The 24,934-nt window shown below is 40.9% G+C and overlaps 1 protein-coding gene across 10 annotated transcripts in view; it reads left to right on the top strand.

The window, feature by feature from the left end:
• DACH2 (dachshund family transcription factor 2) overlaps positions 1 to 21,601 on the top strand; it is a 395,863-nt gene extending 374,262 nt beyond the window's left edge. For 8 of the 10 annotated variants that reach the window (XM_075572852.1, XM_075572849.1, XM_075572851.1 and 5 more), the window contains one exon: positions 20,784 to 21,601. In XM_075572852.1, coding sequence (XP_075428967.1) covers positions 20,784 to 20,821 — 38 coding nt within the window. In that variant the 3' untranslated portion in view covers positions 20,822 to 21,601. Of the gene's footprint in view, positions 1 to 18,272; positions 18,307 to 20,783 lie in introns of those variants that run through there. The other 2 variants (XM_075572845.1, XM_075572844.1) reach the window with 2 other exon arrangements.
• The last annotated feature ends 3,333 nt before the right edge of the window (positions 21,602 to 24,934 follow it).

Here is a 24,934-nt window from a genome sequence, read left to right as displayed (position 1 = left end):
AAAAGATTTCAGAGAGACTGATAAGGGACATAAAATAATTTCTTTTACGACTGAAATCATTGAGGAGTTGAGGTTCGGGGTGAAAGTCAAGTTTTCCAAAAACACCAGAGAACAGACACTTTTCTATATCTGACATATTTAGAAAAAAATACCCAGTTTGTATTTTTTTCCCTGTAGTAATAAATACTTCAATATAAACAATTATGTTTAAAAAAAAAAGGAGGTTTTTTTTCACTTTTCAAAAAATGTTTGTGAAAATGTGAAAACGTAATCTAACATCTAAAGTGATTTTTATATAAAAGATTAATATTTTTACGATTATAGGAAAGATATAGCAAAGAACCACAAAATGCTATGTGAAAGTTGTAAAAATCAACATTTGTTAATATATTACAGCAAATATTTATCTTTATGTAATTGTAAACAAAATTGATGTGCTTTCTGCACATTTTACAATATAATAACGTTATTTTCTAATAACTGAAATGACTCGTGCCATGATCTCTTATATCACAGAACTATGGATTCATCCAATATGAAGCAGTAGAGCAGATCAATAAATACACCAATAATAGCCGTGATTGTGATTTCCACTTTACGGTTGAATGAGGCAGGCAGCGGTGAGCATGTAAAAGAGCCACCTGCCCACTCATCTCTCAGCTGCAGACTAAGAGGATAGTACATTAACCATTTTATCAACCAATCTCCGTTTCGCATAAAATAAACATATTAAGTGCACCTTCAGATCAATGATTTTTGCAAATGACATTCAAGTACCATTGAAGGAGTGCATTTTTGCTGATAAAAGCAAATTAAATTAGCACAACTTACAAGTGCGCTGATAAAAACTAAACTGAACAGCAGCACCATTAGCCAACAAAGTAATATTTTCTCTTTACTGCTTTCTGCCATTTAGTTATTATCCTATTGGAAATCTAATTATAATCCTTTTACTCCCTAGTCAAACTTCACAGTTTTTGCAAGCTTAGCACTGACAAGTGATTTCATTACATTTGATTGCCCGCGCCCAGATTGACTTAACTTCTCTCGGAGACCTAAAAGCCTTCTCCGTTTCTCAGATTCCCTGTTTGCCCATTACAGAAACAGCTCCTTTAATTAATTAGCATGAACAGCAGTAACATGAACTGCTGAACAGAAAATAACATCGTTTTATGATCGCAGGGAGACTTCTTCTTTTGCATGCTTATACCTTAGTTAACTTTTGTATTATTTCATTGTTAGGAGGTATAGGTGCAAACTACAATATATATTCTTTTAACGTGTGACAACAATTAATAATGTTATATACTGAAGGGACAATTCTATATAGTCCTACTGTATGTGGCTATTTTCAGAGGCAAATCCACGTTGACTTAAAAGGAGCAATCCAAACAATATCCTACATGTGGCTTTTTTTGTTTTTGTTTTTTAAATAAATCAGCTTTGTAGTATTTGATAATACTTACTACCGTTTTTTCATTTTAATATTCAATGCTTAATGCAATTTATAATGTGTTTTAATAAACTGAGCATGCTTTGATTTCTATACAAGGTTTTAAACACACATCCCCAGCAGTGCAAGATCTGTGTAACACTTTCCTATTTGTGATAATTTGTTACCAATATTCCCAGCAGTTTGAGCTGCAAACTTTAACAATAGATAATGTTACCTTAGTAATAGAAGAAGACATTGTAGCTTCTGAGTTACTCTGACTGAAGGATTGATTTGAAACGCAAAGGCAGCCATTTAGTGAACCCTGTGAAGCAGGATTTTGCTGATCGATCACAGGAGAACTAATCAATCGGCAGTTAGGTCTTTTGTTTTCAATAAAGGTCATCAAAGGCTGCATATATTAAAACAACATTTTAAAAATATTTTTAAACTGCTTGGAGTGGCTCTTCATATGGCCAGAACCACCCAGAACGTGTCATCGGACCTTTATAGAATTGGGCCCTAAATATGCAATGCAATCACATAACAGGGACCATACATTTGTGTAGGGATTTGGCCACAGGATCAGTGGGCTGAGATTTCTGTAACACACTTTGCCCAGAAGAGATACTGTAAAAAACAGCAAAACGTAGAAGGGCGAGATAATCCCCGGACCTTCGCATTTCTCTGCGAGACGAGAAGTAACGGGATTTTGGGAATATTGAAAATTGCACAAAGAGGTACAACCGGTAACTATCCAAACCTATGTTTTGGGCGGTAATTGAGGGCATTGAACTAGCAACGTTTTCAGGATTGTTATTTGTGTAAAAAGATGCTCTCCAAACAAAACGTGAAAAACAGTCGGCAGAGACAGCCCTTCCTTAAACACCAGCGCGGACACTGGCATGTTTCATAGTTTTAATGCAGCTGACACCTTAAAAAAAAAAAATCTGGAGAACAAGGATTTTTGAATATTTAAAAAACAAACAAAAAAAAAAATCTTTTTTTATAAAGTCAGAATAAAATTGCTGTATTTGCTCTTTTTGCAAAAGTAATTATGATGTCATCATTAATTAAAGATATCAACATAAGTAGCTGATGTTTGAATCCAATGTTCCAGAAGAATTGCAAAACATACATTTGTCACAAGAAAAAAACCAAGTTAAACTATTACTTTAAGGGTGATTAAATCTTTATAAGGAAGCCAATTACTGTACACCGATAAGTCGTTTAAAAAGCATGTTTGGGTGGGCTGTCACATTAAACAGATATAGCTCCCAAATCATCAGACACAGTACAGGAAGATTCTAACCCAGGGGCGCTCAACTCCAGCCCCCCCACCCCCGGTTAGGTTTTCTAGATATCCCTGCTTCAGCACAGGTGGCTCAATCAGTCCCTGCATCAACACAGATGGCTCAATCAGAGCCTCAGTCTTTGACACAGACACTGATTGAGCCGCCTGTGCTGAAGCTGGGATATCCTGAAAACCTGACTTCTTTGGGCGGGGGCTGGAGATGAGCACCCCTGATCAGGCAAATACTGAGCCACTGATTGAGCCACCTGTGCTGAAACAGGGATATCCATAAAAGCCGGCCTGTTGGCGGCCCTTGAGGACCGAGTTTGGAGACCCCTGATCTAACCCATCAATATCCGCATTCTATGGAGGGTAGGTATCCGAGTCTCTTGGCTAAAAACTGGGGCAATTAATAAAGGAAATAAAAGCATAGAAAAAGAATGTTATTTGTTTCTGTGAGAAAGGGGGTGCAGTTTGAGGGTGCTGGGTTTCCCCAATTTGGGGACCCTCTCCTAGGGCCAGATACACTAAACTGCGTTAAACCAGGGAAAAATAAGAGTAGGTTCCTTAAATTAGTAACAGACATCACTTTCCCTAAGTTTACCGAATATCCCCAAAAGTAATTATATGCAAGAACAACGGCCGCAGTTTAACTCGTTTAGCACAGGCTTAATGTCAGGTTAAATTAGCACTGCCTTGTGTTCACTCCAAATACCATGGCTCGCGTAAAACCGGCCTTACCTAAAGGGGGCGTTACTCCCATCCAACCCCTATGTGGGTTTTGCTGGAGAGGGAGAGAGACCGCTGATGTTTTAGTGTCTGGATGGGAGGAACATCCGCTAACGTTAATTCCCTGCGTTACCCGGAACGCCCTTTAGTGTACGAGCAATGTTTGGGGGAACGCCTCTCGTGCATACTGTATCATTAGCAGTAACGGGCAGAACATTTTCACCATGTGTTATTTCCAGGAGTCACACTGGGTTAATGTTATTCTCATTAGTGGATAGGCGTTACAAGTGCCCTAATGTTAATTTAGGTTAACGTTGGGTTAAATAGCCTAACAGAGCCTCGTGCATCTGCCCACTACTTTCATAAATTATCAGGTTAAAGGAGTCAGGACTGAAGCAGGCGGTGTCTGGAGCTGAACCCCATTAATTTCAGCTCTGGGGGGCCCTGCTTCCAGAGATACTTACCTCCGTAGTAGGTGCCGGTATCCCTCTGCTTTTTAAAGCTCCCACGTCACATGGGACAATAGGATATCACACAGGATGACATCACAGCTTCCTATTGGCCCGAAGACGTACCTCCGGAAGCCGGGGGTCCCCGGAGCTGAAATTCTCAGCTCTAGAGACCCCCTGCTTCAATCTGCTGTAAAAAAATAATAATTCAACAAAAAACATTGTTTTGTTATTATTCCTGTGTTACACTGTATATATTTTTGTTAATTTCTTCACTAGTTTGTTTGGTCAGCATACCTTATTAATGGAGTTCTTTATGTTTAAAGTGATATTATTTGATATCTTTGCTTATTTTTATTTAAAAAAAAAAAAAAAAAAAAAAAAAGCAAACTTGGGAGACGCCAAATATATTGTGTATCATACACTGTTGATGTTTTGCAGTATCATGTTTTATTTGACTGAGTTTTGCTCCTTCTCTATCCACATTTCTAAGCTGAGACACAGATGGATAATTGCCACTACTTTCCCCCACAGCACTTCATTTCCCCACATCACAGCGCGGTTATGGCTATACTACCGGTATAATGAATACCATGTACAAAAATAGGCGCAAACCTCATGTTGCTTTATTATTAATGAAGCACTGTAATCATTTGATAAATCTTCTTTTTGGGATATTACTCTTCTTTGAGCTTTTAAATCCAATGAACTACATTGTATGGCCGGGGTAGACAACCCAAGTCCTCAAGGGCCCCCAGGTCCGGTTTTCAGGGAATCCCTGCTTCAGCACAGATGACTCAGTCTTTGACTGGAGTTGGCCATCCCTGGTGTAGGGTAATGAATTGGCCCAGTAGAGCAGAGTTACTGTATGTGTTATTGATAAGGTACTGTAAGAAATTTGCTTTAACAGTATCCCCTTATTTGTTTATGCCTTTGCACAACCATATAAATGGCGTGCAGCCTTCATTCATTCTTCACGGCTTCCTTTCTCAGAGGTTCTCCTGTTGTGACAGTGCCAAAGAATTTACATACGAGTTGCTTCTTTTGACCAAGTGAGAGAATTCAAGCGTCTCTAGGTGGTGAATACCAGATGTTGTTGATCTGTACCTCCACTCTGCAGTGCAGGGCGGAATAGTAATGTAGATGATGCAGGTTGCCACAGAAAATGCTCTGATGACATGAGATCTCAGTCTTTTAATGGAGTTCCAGTTTTGAAGCATGTAAAGAACTACATGTACGTATTATGCACATCACGGGTGCAATTGTAGGTATACTGCTCTTGAGAGATGTTAGGCTAAAAAGCTCGTTCTGCCAGTCAGCATCTTACAGCCGACCAGGTTGGTAAATTATTGAGTAACCTCCGTGAACTTCAGTTTACAATCGCATTAAAATGATGTCCTTGCCCTCCGTCTCATTCACATGCATCACTTTGCGCTAGAAAATAAGTTCGCCATTAACCCCTTCGTGTCTGAAGATCTTCCCCATGTGTCACACGTGTTTAATTATTTTATAAATGGATGTAGCACAAGACTGCCCCTGTCAGTCAGTGTGTATCACTCCTCTGCATTGATCTACACATCCCAATATTTTCTCGCAGTTTCCTGTAAAATAGGGTGAACTTAAAGGTACCCTATGACAAAGCGGCATGAAAACGCTAAATGCTGCAGCTCCAGGGAGAGTAACAGCCATGGGGGCCTGTTCTTCCGAATGCAACTCCTCACGGACAGATTTCCGGCTGCTGGTGGACACCGCAGTCCGAATTCCGCGGACTCCCCGGCAATGTGTTGCAACCAAACATTTCATTACTAAAATGTAACACAAACCTTCATAAACTGTGCATTGTATGTATGATAACTTCATACGTACAAAGCATCATTTGTTGTTTGAAAATATTTTTCATGCACCGGATCATGTTGAATACCTGGTTGATAGGAATGATGTATAACTAGTATTAGTAAATATAAATGACTGGTGTGTTATTTATAATAGCCATCCCGGGAACATAATGTTGTTAGCCTGTATAATGACACATCTGTGCTGCGTCAAATACGTTTTGGTTTAGTACATACTTTCATTCTGCGCAAACACTAATTAGGGGTTATGTGAAGTTTAACCAGGTCGATGATTTTCACGCACCTTTCGTGCAAACAATAACACTTGTATGCAAAGTGCACTCCCTTTCTGGGCGCCAAAACCAAAAAATAAATAATTTTTGCCGCAGTTGGTATGGATGGAGAAATGTGAGGTTAAATTCATAATCACACACAAACGTAAATGAAATGTCATTTTACATGCCAATTTTGCACTAAAAAAGCCATTTGCAAAGCTCAGTACCTGGACCCCAATTAGTATCATATTTGCTTTAATTTACATTACTCATAATATCTTTAGAAATGTGGGTAATTAACACCTATTTAATTTTGTTTGTAAAAGTACTTTTATTAGTCTGAATTTATCCACGTTTAATGTCTCCAGAGTAACCAGGTTATCATTTTTTTTTTTTTACAATCTTTAATCTTTTGTAGAGTAAGGCTATTTATTAACGCCTGTATATTCAGGGAATTGAGGTTCACTTGTTGTTTTATAGTACAGTATGTCAACTATTTATGTTGCCATGATTTCACCAAAGAAACAAGAGAGGTAGAACAAGAACGACCAGATTCCATTAGAATTACATGGGCACAGAGAAAATACAAGAGTATTCATTTTTCTTATGAATTACAGTAAATACTTGAAAAAAGTGCAATCTTTCTAAAGAAATCAATTATACAGATAAACAATTCTTCCTTTAATCAGACAAGCATCTTGCTTTATTTTCCATTCAATGCCCACTCCAGTCATGCACATCACACTATCCCTAGCTCACCTTTATTCATGTCCCCACTCTCCTCCCACTCTCCCACATTATCCCTGGCAAAGGCCCAGATCCACAAAGCTTCCTTCAGCCATTATCCTAACATTGTATACCCACTTAAGTCCATTAAGGTTAACATTAGTTAGATACAGCGTTTATGAAGATGGCAAAGATGTAGCGAATCAAACAGCAACATACAGTATTACTAGACAGTAAAAAGACTTCTACTGTATGGCGCTGGGACAAAATAATGAATGAGATCAAACAAAGAAAAACAGTTAGACTTTTTAGGCTGCTCATGGACTTGTGTGGTTTTCTGTTATTATAACACTGTATTTATATTGTTTATTGCACGGTTTATTATACATATTTTAAGTATTCACATATTATTTTGCACTATTTAACTAGCGCTTTTCATACACTAAATTTTCACTTCACGGCAACATATTACTGCATTTATTTCCTTACATATAACCACAGCATGTACTCAATGTTTCCGGGGACGTGCCCACTCTTCCCCTGAAAAGGACATCTTCATATACGCTTTATTCAGTTGAGAAGGCGTTTTGGAGCAGGACGCTGTGTCCAAAGTGGGGAAAAGAAGTGTGCACCGAGAGGACTCTTTCTATCCAGTTACGTTACTTAGATCATACCTGAACTTTACCGTTACTCAAGCTACACCACGAAATAGGGCTTTCCCCACGTCTTAATGGGTGTAATGCAGGGCTGGGCAACTCCAGTCCAAAAGGGCCTCCAACAGGTCAGGTTTTCAGGATATCTCTGCTTCAGCACAGGGGGTGGAGCCTTCGACTGAGCCACTGATTGATCCACCTGTGCTGAAGCAGGGATATTGTGAAAACTTGACCTGTTGGGTGCCCTTGAGGACTGGAGTTGCTCACCCCTGGTGTATCCCAGAACTCGTGGAATTTACATAACAGTGTAATTTTACAGTGTCTTTTCCTCTCCACTTCAGCAAAAACCCTATGTCGGTGTAGGGATCAGAGTAACGCCGAAACCGGCATAACATCACGTTACCGGAAGGGAACGCAACATTATACAACAACAACGTGGCGTTCCGCACATGCCAAAGGAATGCAGTACGGACGTAGTTTTTGCATATAGTTAGCTGTGATGATACCATGCTTAATTAGGGAATATAACCCCCGTTGCAGTTTTAGATAACGTTGTGTTGCGAGTCCTGATTTAACGGTGGTTGTGGATCCAGCCCGTCACATTTAGGATCACTTTCGTTCCTCTCTTAGAGATCTGCTTTCCAGATTTCTTCTTTTTACTGCGCACAATAATTTACCAAACATTTCCTTGTGAAATCTGTATTCAAAAGGGAGAATTATTATTATTGAAGGATGTTCGTCTCTCTGATAATTTGCGAGATCTCTACTCTCTAAATGTCTTGCTTATTAAGCCAGTCATGCATTTTACTGTAGGTTATAAAGCAGCATAACATGCACTAGGGGCCCATAAGCATATTTTAGTGTTACGGAATATCATTTATACCGTTTTTATATAGTCAATATTACCCCTAGAGAATGAGATTAGGCTTTAAACTAAATCTACAGTTTTGCTCACCTTTGTATAATACTCTTTTTAATGGAACGAAACCCACGTAAATGAATATTTGATTAGAGGGAAAACCTAATAAATGAATTCATTTATTGCACACAGATTCATACAAATCTTCCATACGTAGAACAGTAAAATGCTATAAAGCCTGTATATCGTTTGCATGCAACTGTTTTACCGGGATAAGTAGTCTCTTGCGCTGTGGATGTCTGTGTGTGCCAGGACTCGTTATTCAGACTGGCACCTCCGAGTGTTCCTACTTATCCACAGAAAACATTCATTCAAGGTTGACTTTGTAAAACTGTTGACCTGTACAGGGCAGATTACAGGTTGTTTAGAGCGAACAAATGGCCCCTTCTATTAAACTGTTTGAAAATACAATGCCAATGTATTAAAGGGACTGCAAGTGAAATTGATAGAAACCTGAATTATGGAAATCAAACTGTACAGATAGAGGCAGAATATCGTTTGTTAAAAGAACAATCCAAGTGTTTTTTTGTTTGTTTGTTTTTTTTACACAGTATTGAAGCAGGGGGTCTCCTGAGCTGGACCCAGTTGATTTCAGCTCCTGGGACCCCCCGCTTTCTGAGATACTTACCTCAGTACGGGGTGCCGTGTATCTCTGCAAAGTTTAAAGCCCCCGATCACGTGGGCCAATAGGAAGCCGAACCTGATGACGTCACGGCTTTCTATTGGCCCGCAGGGCGCGGGAACTTTGAAACTCCGCCATTACATTAACCCTGCTATCCGAGTGGCAACCGGCGACCCCTACGGAGGTAATCATCTCTGCAAGCAGCAGGTCCCAGAGCTGAAATTAATGGGGTTCAGCTCCGGAAACGCCCAGATTCAAACCTATGTTTAAAAAAACAAAAAAAACGCATGTATTGTCGCTTTAAACTATACAATGAAATATAAAAAGAAACAAAAGCGCACAGGCGAGAGGCGGACAAATATCTATTCAAATTTTACAAAGTAACGACTGTCACTGACAGTGAAAAAAGCAGCAATGAGCATTCACAAGGGAACGTCGAAATCCAACATGCCCTAAAGCCGGCTCCCCTCAGTGAGACTTTAGCGAAACCCGTGGGGTCTTTCGTCTCCGGCATGTGCGGACTCCTGCACAGAAAGGATGGCGTGACCCCAACGTGCTTCATGAGGGGGTCTATAATGAGATATCCTTGCTGCGTCAGGTAAATGTTTGGTTGCTACATAGCAACTTAATTTTGCGCTTACAATACAAAGACTTTTTACGATGAACCTAGCGGACGTTTTTGATGATTATGACTCCTTATCCCTAGCTTTTCTTGGTAAATTAAATTTACATGTGTACGCCTAGAACAGTCCGTTTCTGTGCACCCAAAACAATGAAAAACAGTTTGTTTTTACGCTAGTGGAGTAAGTGGTAAAATGTCATGTTAGCACACAAGAACGATCGCAAATGAGATTTCCTTGCGCCAATTTTGCATCAAAAACGCCGTTTGGGGTGCTAGGCACAGTACATATTCTCCTTGGGCTTGTAAACAGAATTCATCTGCCACTGGGCTACACGGGCAGCTCCAGTAATTACACGCTTTATAAATATTGCTTTCTGGATGTGAAGCCAAGGCATTCTCATCATCAATACTATCTATTGCTAGTGACGCGGTGAACAAGAACTAGATTCAATCTCTCGATAACATCACATTCATTGGCTATACTTTCTGTTTTAGACTTTGCCTGTTCTATTAACATTGATTTTACAATTATATATTCCATTGCTTAAGACTGGAGATACAATCATGTCTTATAAATGACTCTGTACACAATATCTGAGCAGTACAGATACAGCATGTTATTGTAGAACGATTGAACTGGAGACAATTGATATTGAGTCGAGTTCTGATTCCGCTTCAATTGACAGGTACCACTCATGTCAGAGATGCGAATTAATGTTCTGCGATTGGCTACTGCTTTGGTCACATTCATTTCCTCATCACTCTTTTATCGAACAAGTAGATTATAGTTTTAAATTCTTAAATTAGGAGAAATGGAAATCTTAAATAAGGAAATCCTGTAACTTTTGACATCTTCACTTCATAAATAATAGAAATTTGGCAATGCTGCGGAAGCCAAATTTTCAAGCTAAATTTGTTTACTTTCTTAATAAATGAAACATGATAAATGTTGCCGTTTGCCATATTATTTCGGCATTTCTTGTAGCTGTAGCACAATTATTTTAGTCTGAAAACCAAACGGCAATAAACAAATACTTTTAATGTGAGGGAGACCTCTTCGGGGTTAAGCGCGGCAAAATAATTGTACCAGATTTATCAAAAGAGAACCTGCGATTGCATTCAATAGGATTCATTTTCGGTGATAAGTACGGTGCTCTTTGTGCAACCGTGAGAATTTGCACAAATAGACCCCTAACTGTTTACATACATACTCTAAATTCAACAAATAAATACTTTGAGAAATGAATATTAACTTTGCAGCAGGTGCCCCCTCTCCTCTTCCCCCCGGGACTTTACCCGCTGGGGCCTTAAACAGTGGGGCAAGGCCGTAACCGGTAGCGCAGGGCCCTACCTAGTGGAGTGGGGCCTCTCCTGGTGGGGCAGGGCCTTACCAGGTGAAGGCGGAGGGAGCCCACCCAAGCAGTGATTGTGGACGTTGGCCCCCGACTTGCGGTGGGGCCTAGCTTCTGTGTTTGGACAGCCTGGTTTGGCCACTTCCACTCTGGCGCCCGGGTGAAGAAAGGTTGGGCCATGGGGGAGGGGAAGAGAGAGAATGGGACACGTGCCGGAACATTGTTCTGGTGCATGGGAGAATGGGCCCCTGGATAGTCGTGGGTCTAGTGTAGCCGAACCGGCGGTAGTCCCGCTGCTGTCATTTCCTAAACAATGGCAAAAACATTTACAGTACTTATACCGAAAACGTTTCCTGTGTAGATCTGCATAGTGTACTTCTCAACTGAGGCGCAAGTTTATTCTGCATTTTCTATTTCTAAAGACCGCGTGTCCCATACATTAAAATAATATCATACATTAAAATAATATCCTCTTAACAGTTAGGATCGCTCTGTAACACACATTAGCACAGGGGTGGCCAACTCCAGTCCTCAAGGGCCACCAGGAGGTCAGGTTTTCAGGATATCCCTGCTTCAGCACAGGTGGCTCAGTCATTGACTGCACCACCTTTGCTGAAGCAGGGATATCCTTAAACCAGATCTGTGGGTGGCCCTTGAGAACTGGAGTTATCCACCCCTGCATTAGCCCATTGCAGTTTCTGTGCTTAGGATTTTATACACCTTCTAAGGCTGTGCTTATAGTGCCGGCGACAGCAATGCGATGTTGTGTCAAAACAAATGCATTGCCGCCGTCGCGATCACTGGAAGTCATCTCAATTTGTTTTTTCCAGCGACCGCAGCCTGACGTCACCGTCGCCTGCGCTACAAGCGTAGCCTAAGGGGGAAATTCTATATTCTCCAAAACCACTGAAGTCAATGACGATTTTCTGCCGAATATGACTAGAACGGCAACTTCGGTGTAGGTAGAATTTACCCCTTAGGCCTGGGACATAGTGCTTTCATCCGTGCTGAGGCTCAGGGAAAGCGGTGCTTTCCCTGGCCTTACACAGCGCGCCGTCAGGGGCGAGTCGGGGGCGTGTCTGGGGGTGGGCCAGTGACGTCACGGAGCTGGTTCGCCCTCATTGGGCGAACCGCTCACGCGACCAGCCCTGCGCTCCGGCAAGCAAGAAAATCTCAAGACTCCATTAGACACACGCTTCCCCAAGTGTGCTGACGCGTGCGCGAGCCCCTGCTAAAGCCGCTCTCATTGCGGCTGCAGGGGCTCAGTGCTGAGCAGCAGCGCGCCTCAGCACGGGTCAGCGCATAAGCGCTCACCATGCCCGAGACCTTAGAGTGGGAAACATGTTCCTCCTTCGCACTATAAGAGCGTGCTCCCAAATAGCTGAGCATGCATCTGAAATGGAGGCCACATTCCTGCGTTGGCCGTTTAGGTTTGACTTGTGTTTTCTATCCAGCTGCAAAAAAACAAATTTCTATTAAAATTTCTGGACTTTCAATACATTGGAAAGGTCAATTCCCACTGCAACAAATATTGCATTACTTATTAGAGTTGCAATAAAGTAAAAACACTGATCCATGAAATCCCTTCTCCACCTTATTTAAAGGATTAAAGGATGTATCGGCGTGTAAGAAATGACTAGTAGCTTAGATCAGGGCCGCATTTAATCCGCATCCATTAACTTTGCTCACAACAACACAAAGTGAATCTGTATTTGGGGAGTGTTGTATGACATTAAGTTAGGAGCAGGTCTATAGTTGTGCTTTATCCATAGTATTTGTCTGCCTGTATAATATTCATAAGGACTTTACTGTGTAGTCATAATCAAGATTGTTTGTTTTATGCATTAACAAAGGAGGGGACAATGAAGAATTTAGGTCACCCATTATTGCTCTGCTGTATTCACGTAGGCCAGGTCCACCAAACAGTGCTAAGCTTTAGAATTAATTACACAGCGAAACATAGCAATGAAAAGTTCGGCTTCATTTTGCCAATCTCCTCATTATGTGCAGAAGAAATAATCCGAAAACTAAATTAAAACAAACAACCTTTGTTCTCTTGAAGATTTCCTGCCGCAGTAGGGTGTCTTATTCAAAAACACCGGACATAATAGTGAAAGGTACGAAGCGCTCGAGAAAAGTCGGTGGGGTGGCAGAAAAAAAAATGACATACATAAAAAATATACCTGCAGTCATACAGGCAAATGGCGAGAAATACTGGTCGAAAAAGGCACTACATATAAATTTCAAACAACTATTTTAAAATGTTATTTTTAATGTTTTAACTTTAATATTAATGAAAACTTTACACTGACACTAGCACCCCCCATCACCATCTTTTCCCCCACCCATATCATCATCATCTTATTTCTAATACATGTCCAGTATTACCTCATGTTTTACTGGACAGAGGGTCCAAATATAGGACAGTCCGGTTCAATACTGGACACCTGGCAACCCTTGCTACAATTTTTGGCAAGTAAACAAAATACCGGGAGGAAGATCTAGTTCTGAATATGACTAAGGCGGGGGGGGGGGTGCAACTTCAGTCCTCAAGGGCCACCAACAGGTCAGGTTTTCAAGATAACCCTGTGTCAGCAGAGGTGGCTCATTTGTTGACTGCACCACCTGTGCTGAAGCCAGGATATCCTTAAAACCTGACCTGTTGGTGGCCCTTGAGGACTGGAGTTGGCCGCCCCTGGGCTATAGTGTAAAGGTACAACTAACATTTGTTTACAGGATTGGACCTGTACTTTAAATGTATTTGACTGCAGATTGTAAAAGGGAAATATATGATTTGGGTGTAAGCATATTTGTCGTTAATTGAATTTATTTTCCCTAACATGATAAACGTCCCATAGGGGAGGTCCCATAGGGGAGGTACTGTAGCTGCCACTTCAGGGGTCTGGCAGCTATGGGGTCCCATGACGTAATAACTATGCTATGATTCTTAAGCTCATTTGTTCTGGGGGGATAGCCCGTTCTGCACAATGTGGAGCGCTAAGAGTGATCTGGCAGCCAGGGGAGCGGAAGATGAGCGCACCGTGATCACGTGATGTGGCAGGCAGGGGAGCACACCGTGATCACGTGATGTGGCAGGCAGGGGAGCATACCGTCATCACGTGATGTGGCAGGCAGGGGAGCACGCCGTGATCACGTGATGTGGCAGGCAGGGGAGCACACCGTGATCACGTGATGTGGCAGGCAGGGGAGCATACCGTCATCACGTGATGTGGCAGGCAGGGGAGCATACCGTCATCACGTGATGTGGCAGGCAGGGGAGCATACCGTCATCACGTGATGTGGCAGGCAGGGGAGCACACATGATCACGTGATGTGGCAGGCAGGGGAGCACGCCGTAGCAGGACTCTCTTCTGTTTATGTCATCAGTGACACCGCGATAACGTGAAGTCTCCGAGGAGAGGTCACTTGATCGCATTGTGTCAGAGGTGCCACGGCCTCCCTGGCACGCACAGAGTTTAAAGGGCACGCCCGCCGATTGGGTGAACACATTATTCACCCAATCTGTATAGTTGGCATCAGTACAAATATTCAATCACCTTCAGAGTATCGGCTTTGCTTGTTTGTATATCTGTGATAAAGGAGTTTCCTTTGCATTTCCCTGCTGCCGTCACGCACACCAACTACTTACTGTGTCTCTGTTTAACGACTTACGGCATCACAATGACTTTACAAAGAACACAAGCTACAAACCTCCAAAACAATGAAATATAAATATATGCATATGCAGTATTTGTACATTTTGAGGCTCTCTCTGACTTGTATTAACGCTGAATGGAAAGAACACCGATTCTGACGATTGTGCTTCATGTTATCGAGCAGTGAAAGAGCAATATTAGCTAGTTTTGCACATCTCATACTGGATATATTACATACGGACAAGTCCACCTTCCCTCAAACTAGAACAAAATGTAAGATATATGATTCACATACAGTGTTTAATTTTGCATATACTGTACTTTTACTGACTTTCCGCCACTGATGGGTATAGGCGACTTCCACGGAAAACTTCACTTTAAAAAGATCCATGGAAGTTGTTTGGCTGGATATACCCACGGGGACGCCAGGCCCAACGGTCAATTCCACATATATGAAATTATATGTACATGCACAAATTGAGCATTGTTTACAAAGCTAAAAAGATGGTTGCTGTCCTTTCTATAGATCAGGAGACTTATGGTGATATAATTTACTTCGTAGATTGACATTTATATAGAATTTATGCTGATGTGATACGGCAGCCATTTAATTAGGTCCTCAGTTCCTCTACATTTTGTTTCCCATTTTAAAGCTGCAGTTCAAGCTGCCGTTAAAGAAAAAAAATCCATTCAATATGTGCATCAATACAATCTACAGACTGACAAGTGATTAGCTAAGTTGCCGATCGATCCGTTCTCCTTTGATCAATCATCGAAAATTCGACTCAGGGGTTCACTAAATTTCTGTTAGTGCAGCAGAAGAGTACCCAAGATGCAAAGTTCTGTGTGGAAGATCATGTGACCAGGCAGTTACTAGATACAATTGGTGCACTGCTAGAGAGAGGGCAGGGCTCAAAAAGGGGTGTGCCAGAGCCTGTTTCAGAAGAGGCAAGACAAAAAGGTAGTGCACTGCTGCAAATAGGGCTGGAGGCTGATAGCAAAGGTAAAAATGCTTTATTAAAGATGCATAGTAGCAGCTGCTGCAAAGGAGGTCCTCTTTGATAAAGCGCCATTTAGGCGTGAAACGCGTCAGAGGACCTCCTTTGTAGCAGCTGCTACTAAGCAAAGGTAAAAATGCTTTATTAAAGATGCAATCAGCCTCCAGCCCTATTTGCAGCCGTGCTCTACCATTTTTTCTTGCCTTACCTTGTACTTACCGGACGGATGCACGCGACTTCCAGGAACAGCACAGATACAACATTGTGAGTAAAATTATGTTTATTCCCACGGATCGATTATTCATGTTTTTTGTGATTACAGAGGTATTTTGCAGGGCTCCAGCCTATGGATGAGTTGATTACCCCTCTTTATGGTGTTTATAGGGGGAGTTCTTTTATCTATGGGCTCTTCCCTGCATTCACTTTGAGTGGTGTCTCCTGTATACTTGTCCTTGTTAGGCTTTTATTGTGAGCTTTATACCCTTTCACATCTCCTTCAGTGCATACATATAGTGTCCTGGACTCTTAAGCTATATTGCTACCACTTAAACTTGGATATTTGAAGCACCATTTAGAGATTCATTTCTCATTCTTTGCTGTTTCAGAAGAGAAAGGGGATGTGACTTTGTAAATGGTTACTACAGAAACAAAAAATGCTTGTTACATTAGAATACATTAAAAATGTATATACAAATTGTCGTTTTTTAAATGCTACAAGTATTTTTTCATAGTACAGAACCGATTTATTTAAAAAAAAAACACACATGTTGGATATTGCTTGAACGGCTGCTTTAAGTGGGATAGAGTCCACCATCAGGCCATATTGCAGTGTTATTGTATTTTTCAGAACTTATAATGCATTTGAACTGCTACTGTGTGACATCCCAAACTGCATTCCACCACATCGCTTATATTGTACCAAACATTTTTCAAGACCCCTGCATTTGTTTTGCTCCCAGGCTCCCAAACACTTCCAGTCCCTAGTCTTGTTTATATCCAGAATACATGTTAGACCATCTTTGTTTGCAGCTGAAGTACAAGCGCTCTTAAAACATGAACCATACAGCTACTAATTAGCTTCTTCCTGCTCCTAATGAAGTGAGCATGCAGGGTTTGGATTAAAATTCAGCCACCGCGCTCCTTTGTTTATGTTTCCAGATGTTTTCGTTTTATCTCGGAGTTTACTTTGACAGCTACGGCTAAATGATAAATCACTCATATTATGGCTGAAATGCATTTCAAATTGAAATGTGGCAAACTTTGAAATTGCTCCAAGGATCAGTGTCACTTAGCAGGTCAATATTGGTCATTTGTTTATGATGCATTCAGTATTGGCATATGTAAAACAGGAATAGGATAGATGTCGGCATTATACACAATGCTACACCAGATTTTAATTTGCCATCATCTTGACAATCCACTGGGGGGTATTAACCTCTTCTTGGCTGCAATTTACAGCAGACCAGTTGATTTTTTTTACATTTTACAGTGTTGCAGGAACACGAAGTCAAGCTAATTGCTATCACTCAGCATTTCTGGGGATAAGGCTGGCTAAATTAATCCTAAAGTGTAAAAACAGATTGAGCAAAAACGAATGTGATTGGAAGGGTCTGTCCATTGATTATATGACCAGTAATAGGTGTGTTTATCAGTTCGCAGCTTTAAAAGTATGATCATTATCTTGGACATTATCTATATATCATCTGTTTGTTGACACAGAATGATACTGCACTGACTTTCACAATTGATAGAATGCTACTAAATATAAATAACATTCCCTGTGATGCACAGGTGTGTAATGTTCCTCGCACACTTTATATCAGATAACGGGTTCTACTGTTTCACCATCAATTACAAAGAGAGGGAGGGAGTCAAGGCAGTAATACTTGGGACTTGTTAACCATTTAACTGCTGTGTTAAGTGTAAAGCTGCAGCTCTCTGGAGGCCGTTCCTTCGCCCTCAAACCGGAATCAAACCCCAACACCCAGCCCAATAAACTATAGCACACATATTGGGAAGAAACGGCCACAGCAATACAATCAAATATAATATATACTAGTGGCATTGCCAGTCCATACTACACCCTACCAGAGCCCACAGATAGTGTGCCAGCAGCCGAACCAGAATGGGGACACCGAACCTAACCAATGGGGAACATGCAAGCCCTCCCTCAACACACCTGGGAATACTGCTGTGACAATCTAATTCAGATAATGGGGCTTATGCAGAGAGGTACTTATTAAATTCGCCACAGGATAGGAATATATTGTGATGGTATGCAGGGCACTCCGGTAGCGCGGAGTGCAGGAAATGGGTAATTAGGCGAGTTTCACTTGGCGTGAAACTCGCCATTCTGAGCCACGCGGTATTAGCCCACAATACAGCCAACTTTTGTTGGCGGGCAAAATTTCAACTAAACGCTCCATATAGTAGCTTCGATTGGCGCGTTCATGCGCATCGGAGCTACTGGAATCTTGCGTTATTACATAGTGGCGAGATCACGCTTCTCGCCACACATCTGGCGAATTTGAATAGCCCCGCCACATTCTCGCCACTATCTCTTACAAAGCAGAAAATTTTGGCGCAAACCTGCCTAATTATACCTTACCGTACCTCTCTGCATAAGTCCCTATGTCTCTTTCTCTATAGACTATATATACACTTATTTCATTTTCTTCTCTCTTTTATATTACATAACAAATCAACATAATAGAAGCAAACCCCAACTGACCCAAGCTATAAGAGGGGAGGGAGGGTGGGATGCTGCTGGAAGAAAAGGTGAGTTCCAGCTACCGGAACCCCTTTTTAAGCACAAACTCTAATTAAACCTATTGTATACCTGTCCCCTGGGCCCATTCACTCTTTGCTCTTCCTTCCTACCAAGTCTAGGTTAGTTAGCCTCTTCCTGGCTGGCCCAAGGCTATCTCCCTGGTCAAAGTCAAGTGACCCTTTTGTTAGCCAAATACTTTTATACATTTTTAATACGGTCAGGTATTTATAACATATATTAACCACAAAATCTTCAGTTGTTTTCTCAGTGTGTGATATATATATATATATATATATATATATATATATATATATATATATATATATATATATATATAGGGAATTCTGGGAAATGACATGCAAATGAGCACACAGTGCCACTTTTTGCTTCAAAAACCATATTAAACATGGTTCCCTATAGGCTTAAGCTTGCTGCATGGTCACAGCTTTGAGCACAGCCAGGGTTAAGATGCATAGCCAGAAAACCCACCCACTGACAGCTGTTTCGACCTTAATGGGTCTCCTCAGTGTGGGGTTGGTTAACTGGCTATGCAATGAAGCAATGAGGATGGGGTTTACCATACTTAGTTAAGTTATGGTGAGTAAAAAAAGTGACAAATACCCTCCACAGCAAAGCATATCAGACTCCCGTTGCGGACGCGAGATTTGAATACCAGGAAGAGATTGAGTGCGCGCGCACTCTCCTGGCGTCCGCAACGGGAGTCTGGTAGACATACTGCACGTGGATCGGCAAACGGATGGTCCTGCGGGTGATGTGTCAAGATCTTTTTAACCACTGCTATTACTAGTCTATCTATTGTAAGTGTCCGTAATCTAGCAGCATTATTAAACCATTTATACAGTCTTATACTATGGGAGCCGCGCGGAGTCTTCTTTTTGTTATATATATATATATACACACTGTTTAAGTCATCTCAAAATTCCAACGTTCCAATGTTTAGTTGACATCTGCCTTGCGGACCCTGTGACACTAACGGTCCCATATACCCAGCGCTGGTCTAGTGAGTTATGGACTTAGGATCCATCTCCACCTTTCTTCAGGATAGAGGCAATCATATCATGTGTGTGGTTATTGAATACCGTTCTTTGAGATTTTTTTATCCGATTTGTGAGCTGGGTGTTGGTTGTGAATTGGAAACCACTACACAAGTGAATGCGTGCATCACAATACAGACCAACAACTCACACTAATAATACTTTCGTGTCACATCCCATAATTGGGAGCGGACAGACACACCCTAAATTAAAAGATGTGTTTGTAACTACATGAGACAACAGGAGGAGTCTTCATCCAGGGCCTTGTTGGGTTATTCTTAGTTGGAGCAAATAGTTAAGTGACTTGCACTGCTATCAGTGTTTATTGAGATGTGTGTTGGGGTTTTAGTAGTTTAATTATCAAGCTGCTAGACTTGGGGTTTAGTTATTTTGATTATGTTTTTATTATTATCGATATACTTTACCCCCTCGTTTCAGTTCCCTCCCCCCCCCATTTGTTCTTCGTAAAAGACAGAATATACTTTATTCGTATCTCTCTTCCCAAGTTTTCCTAGAAATCATGTAATATTAATTTCTACTACTTCCTTGAGAAAAAGCGGCATCCATATTGAAAGTGGTCAGGGCTATGGCGTTATTCTAGTAGCCCGTGAAGTTGCCATTGCCAATCCGAGCCGTTCGGCATGTTCAGAGGTAGCGGAATGAAATGTGAGGAAAAAACCCCCCAATTCTCTTTTGCAAACGGCTTCTTCTAAACCGTGTTTAAAAAAAAAGTACCAAAACTGCGCCGTTTAACAGCCAAACCGCCGATTGTACGCGCGTTAGAAGCGGAATGACCTGAGGTGCTAACTCCATCCCCGGTCTGATTTATGGATTTTGCTCTCTCAGTCAAACCCATATTTCAGTCTCGGGATGTAACTCTCAGAATACCAATCTCACCACCCTTTAGGTAGGGTGAAAAAAGGGCGAGTTTTTAGAAGCGGTTTGCATAACGGAGCGACGAGAATCGCAGTTGTTGTCAAAAAATGTAATTAGATTGGCAGAGCCGGAGTGAAACCGCTTCTAGAAAAGTATTTTAGACACGGATTGGACTTGCGAGAGGGGTTACAGAATAGCAAAGCATGCCCATCCCATCAGAAAGGGCACTTTACAAACGGTTCGACAACCTTTGAAGCTACGAGAATAGGCCGCTATGACTTTACAAGCAGATTCAGTATCTCCAGAGCGCACAATAAAGCAGAAATGATCACTGTAGAAAGCATGTGAATTCTCTCTGAGCAGCTCTGTTGTACTGAACAATGCACATGTACAGTAGAAACCTATTCAGGATCATGATGAGCATCAAGTCTCTTGTGCACCCAAATCTAAGCCAGAAATTAATGTTGGCTTAAGTTACTGTTTGAACGGCAAATTACTTAAATGTTTTTCTTTCTTTTGGTAGAAAATAGGACATACATAAAGCCTCCTATAATGTACTGAAGGACTGAGCTACGAGAGATTGTGGTCTGAAGATTACACTGTCCATGAAAGGAGTCTCTTCCAGCCTTCGATGCCTTCAGTATGGAGCGAAGAATATGAATCGAAGCATGAAACTTGAAGGACTTTTCTGAGCAGTTGCTGCATCAACAACTGCTGCGTCATAAGAGAAATACTGTAAGATTTCCCACGAGGTTTCCATACCAAGCCAACCCAGATGAAACTGATAGTTTTTAGATCCCAGATTATAGAAATGTTGACATTTTTAAGCACATCTAAGAGAGTTGCCCATTTTTTGTTAACCGGAAATTGCTTTTACTGTATAGCTACGGCACAATGATAATAAGACTCAACCAAGGCATTTCTAGCTCTGCTTGTGACTGAAACGGAAAAACCTTTATTGCTGAAACCACACATCACGGAACAGTATAATTGTGTTTATAAATTTAGCTTTGTTTACTGAAGCGGATACTCAATATATATATTACGTTTTAAAAAGGAAATGTGTGTAAATTTTTTAAAACAATGCTGTAAAAACTATACTTTCATTAGGTGACCAAATGAAGAGTGTGAAATACACCAAGGCAGCTGGATACCGAGGGTTAAGATGCCTTTTTATGTTCACTCCAGCATTTGGTCTTTTAAAAGAAATGAACTTACAGTAGTGTTAGATAATGGAAACATTTAAGTATGGTTTCTCTGTTGTACCATATTAAGTTAAAGTATAACTTCTTTGTTAAAATGTTCTTGCTAAGATACAGTATTAAAACATTTTTTGTTTGACTTTGGAAATCTTTCATTTTTTGATGCCTAATTTAATGTATTATAATAAATTGAACAGTTATACTAATCAAAAAGCCAGTTCAACCATTTTACTGTGTACCACTCCAAGACTGGTTTAATAAAAAAAGACACTGACATTAAAAAACACTGGTTTCAATATTTCTATGTCGGACATCAGATGTGTATGAATTAGGTAGAGTACGAAAATAGGAGAACAGAGATGCAAATACTTCAACTAATTGTGTGAAATACTTCCCAGACTTTAAATGTACCTTTTAAGTTCAAAAGTGATCTAATGGTGGGAAAATGCTAAGAACCTTTCATATAAAGGGCCTCATGCAGAGAGCATAGAATTTTAAAATTGGCGAATTTCATAAAAAGTAGCTTTTTTGGAGAGTTTTATTCTCCATATGCAGAAAAGTGCGAATTCTGCTATGTTTAACATGGATGCGTGTGGCGAGTTTAAATTGGCGAGATGCGCGCTTCAGAAACGTGTAAAAACAAATTCGCGCCTTTTTTTTCCCCTTTACTATAGGCGGCGAGCGCCATCTTGCCATCTTTTCCTGGCGCGGCAAAAATGCGAGAATCGCGCCATTTTTTGGCGCGAACAGCCGCTACATGCCGTTCGCACCTCTCTGCATTCGGAGAGTTTTAAAAATGGCGAGATGGAGGTTCTCGCCAGCCGCAAGGTGAGTTTTAGACATAGAAAAAAAAATTGGCGCGTTTTTCGTAACTCGCCATTTTCTGCCGTTTTCTGCGCGAAATTGAACAAAAAATGGCGAGTTTTGAAATAACGATGCTCTCTGCATGAGGCCCACTGTTGGTTTTGCCAAGGTCTTCCAGGTCAGCTGTGTTTGATATAATTTTGACTCAACTCGGACACTTATTTTAAGGAAGTAGAGAAGCTGGTCCATCAAAATATATGTCAGGACCCATTTCATTCATGCAAATAAAGCAAGACCAACATACTGAATAAAGCATCATTATTTATTTATAAAACGTTGTTTCAGGAAGTAATACATTTAGAGTTAGCTCTCGTTTTCAAGTATGTCCTGGCACAGAGGTAATTCTTTCTGGTCTTTTAGTGTAAATACAGGCATACCCCGCATTAATGTACGCAATGGGACCGGAGCATGTATGTAAAGTGAAAATGTACTTAAAGTGAAGCACTACCTTTTCCCACGGATCGATGCATGTACTGTACTGCTATCGTCACATACGTGCATAACTGATGTAAATAACACATGTGTAACAGGCTCTATAGTCTCCCTGCTTGCGCACAACTTCGGTACAGGTAGGGAGCAGGTATTGCTGTTCAGGACGTGCTGCCAGGTGCATGCGTGAGCTGCCGTTTGCCTATTGGGCGACATGTACTTACTCGCGAGTGTACTTAAAGTGAGTGTCCTTAAACCGGGGTATGCCTGTATGCAGTATAAATATACACCTCATCAAGGCCACTTTTCACTGCCTCAGGATCAAGATGCAGTGTCTAGGACACACCATTATTTATTTGATTTCCACGTGTATTACTACTGTGTAGCGCTATGTACATTAATGGCGCTATATAAATAAAGACATACAATACAATGAGATCTGTGGGGCACATTTATAGAGGGCCGATACAGTATGTGTTATCACACCCATTTCGGTGTTAACTCCCACTGAAGTCAATATGGAAGTTAACGCCAGAATGGGCATGATTACTCGTACCGGCAGTCAATAAATGGGCCCCCCCTAGGAGAGTGTGTATTTTTGCGCATTTAAGACATGTTGGTAAAGGTGATTTAAAATATTCATTGTGAAAACATTTTGCGTGAATGCACAATTTTGATCCATGAGGATTTCATGTCTGGGTTATTGTACATTTCCCCAGCTAAAATGAATATTCTCTAATGAAATGCCCACAGTGAGCTTGAAACAGTGTTTTTCAACCCTTGGGTTCCCTGGGCATCCCCAAAGAGTTCCCTGCAACTAACTAGTCATTTCAAAATTGTATCAAGTACAGAACAATGTCCAATGCATCTGATCTCAGACGCGCTATTAAAGGGGGTTGGGGTTCCTTACAATGCATCTGATCTCAGACGCGCTATTAGAGAGGGTTGGGGTTCCTTACAAAGCATCTGATCTCAGACATGCTTTTAGAGAGGGTTGGGATTCCTTACAAGGCATCTGATCTCAGACATGCTATTACAGAGGGTTGGGGTTCTGAAGAGTTTAACAATATAATTATAGATTCTTAACTAAAAAAAAGTTTGGAAACCACTGAGCTATCTGTTTAGTGGCACATTCTGTGTTTGCTGGCGTCATGACATACATTTTAGTACTTACATGAAGAATACGTACAAATACAGAATGCTACGTTTGTGTATGACAGTTGCCCCTCCCTGTGCTGTACGATTTTGGTATGGTATAGATATTTAAGCCATCTTTAATAAGAGAATGATGCCTATTATCTACCATGTCACCCATACACCTCTGTCATCCTACTCCAGACCAATGTGGGAAGATTATCAATCTTTTCACATTCATCACACCTTACATCTAAAGTGGTAACCATTATTTAGAATATTTAGCCATATTCTTAGACACCTTGATTTCACTTGAATTGGCTTGCTGAATTTCCCTATCCACTACCAAAGTAAATGTAGTAGTTAGTAGTAGTAGTAGTAGAGATGTGGAAAACCTTTGCATGAGTTCATGCATCATGCAAAAATAAGCCGCGGCTTAGTCAGGGTGTGCAGGTGATTCGTCGGCTTGAAGTCGATGTGCATGGCAGTTTCATTGAATATGCCAATTTGTGAAATTCTATAAAATTGCTACTCTACAGTATATTCACTTGCATTGCTTAATGCGGAGACTAACTAGGGCACACACCATGTTACGCTCACTGACTGGCGACACGCCACTGAAAACATTCTCATTTGGCAGCGTATCAGCCCTTTAAGGCACGGTGAAACGTTTCACATGGAATACGATTTGGAAACAAACGCTTCATTTTGTAAACGCATTTTGGATCGTTTCACATCTGTATCTGTTAGCAGAATACTGCCCATGGAACCAAAACATCTGCACATTCCCATTCAACTGTGCTGAACATTTTTCTCAAATCCATTTATTTTTCTAACAGAACATTGGCATAAGTTTGGAAATAACTTCATTGATTTCTAATTTCCCTTTGCAAGAATAGCTGTAAATGTGAAATTACAAAGCAAATGAGATTTAGGCAACTGTTAAACCATGCATACGGAATCTGCTATTACAGTTTGATTGCCAACCTAACTGGCAAATATTGACAAACTAAGGCAGATCATAGAATGCCTCAACACAGACAAA

This window comes from Ascaphus truei, chromosome 16, assembly GCF_040206685.1.
Source record: "Ascaphus truei isolate aAscTru1 chromosome 16, aAscTru1.hap1, whole genome shotgun sequence".
NCBI lineage: Eukaryota > Metazoa > Chordata > Amphibia > Anura > Ascaphidae > Ascaphus > Ascaphus truei.
This window is presented reverse-complemented; position numbering and strand designations above follow the sequence as displayed.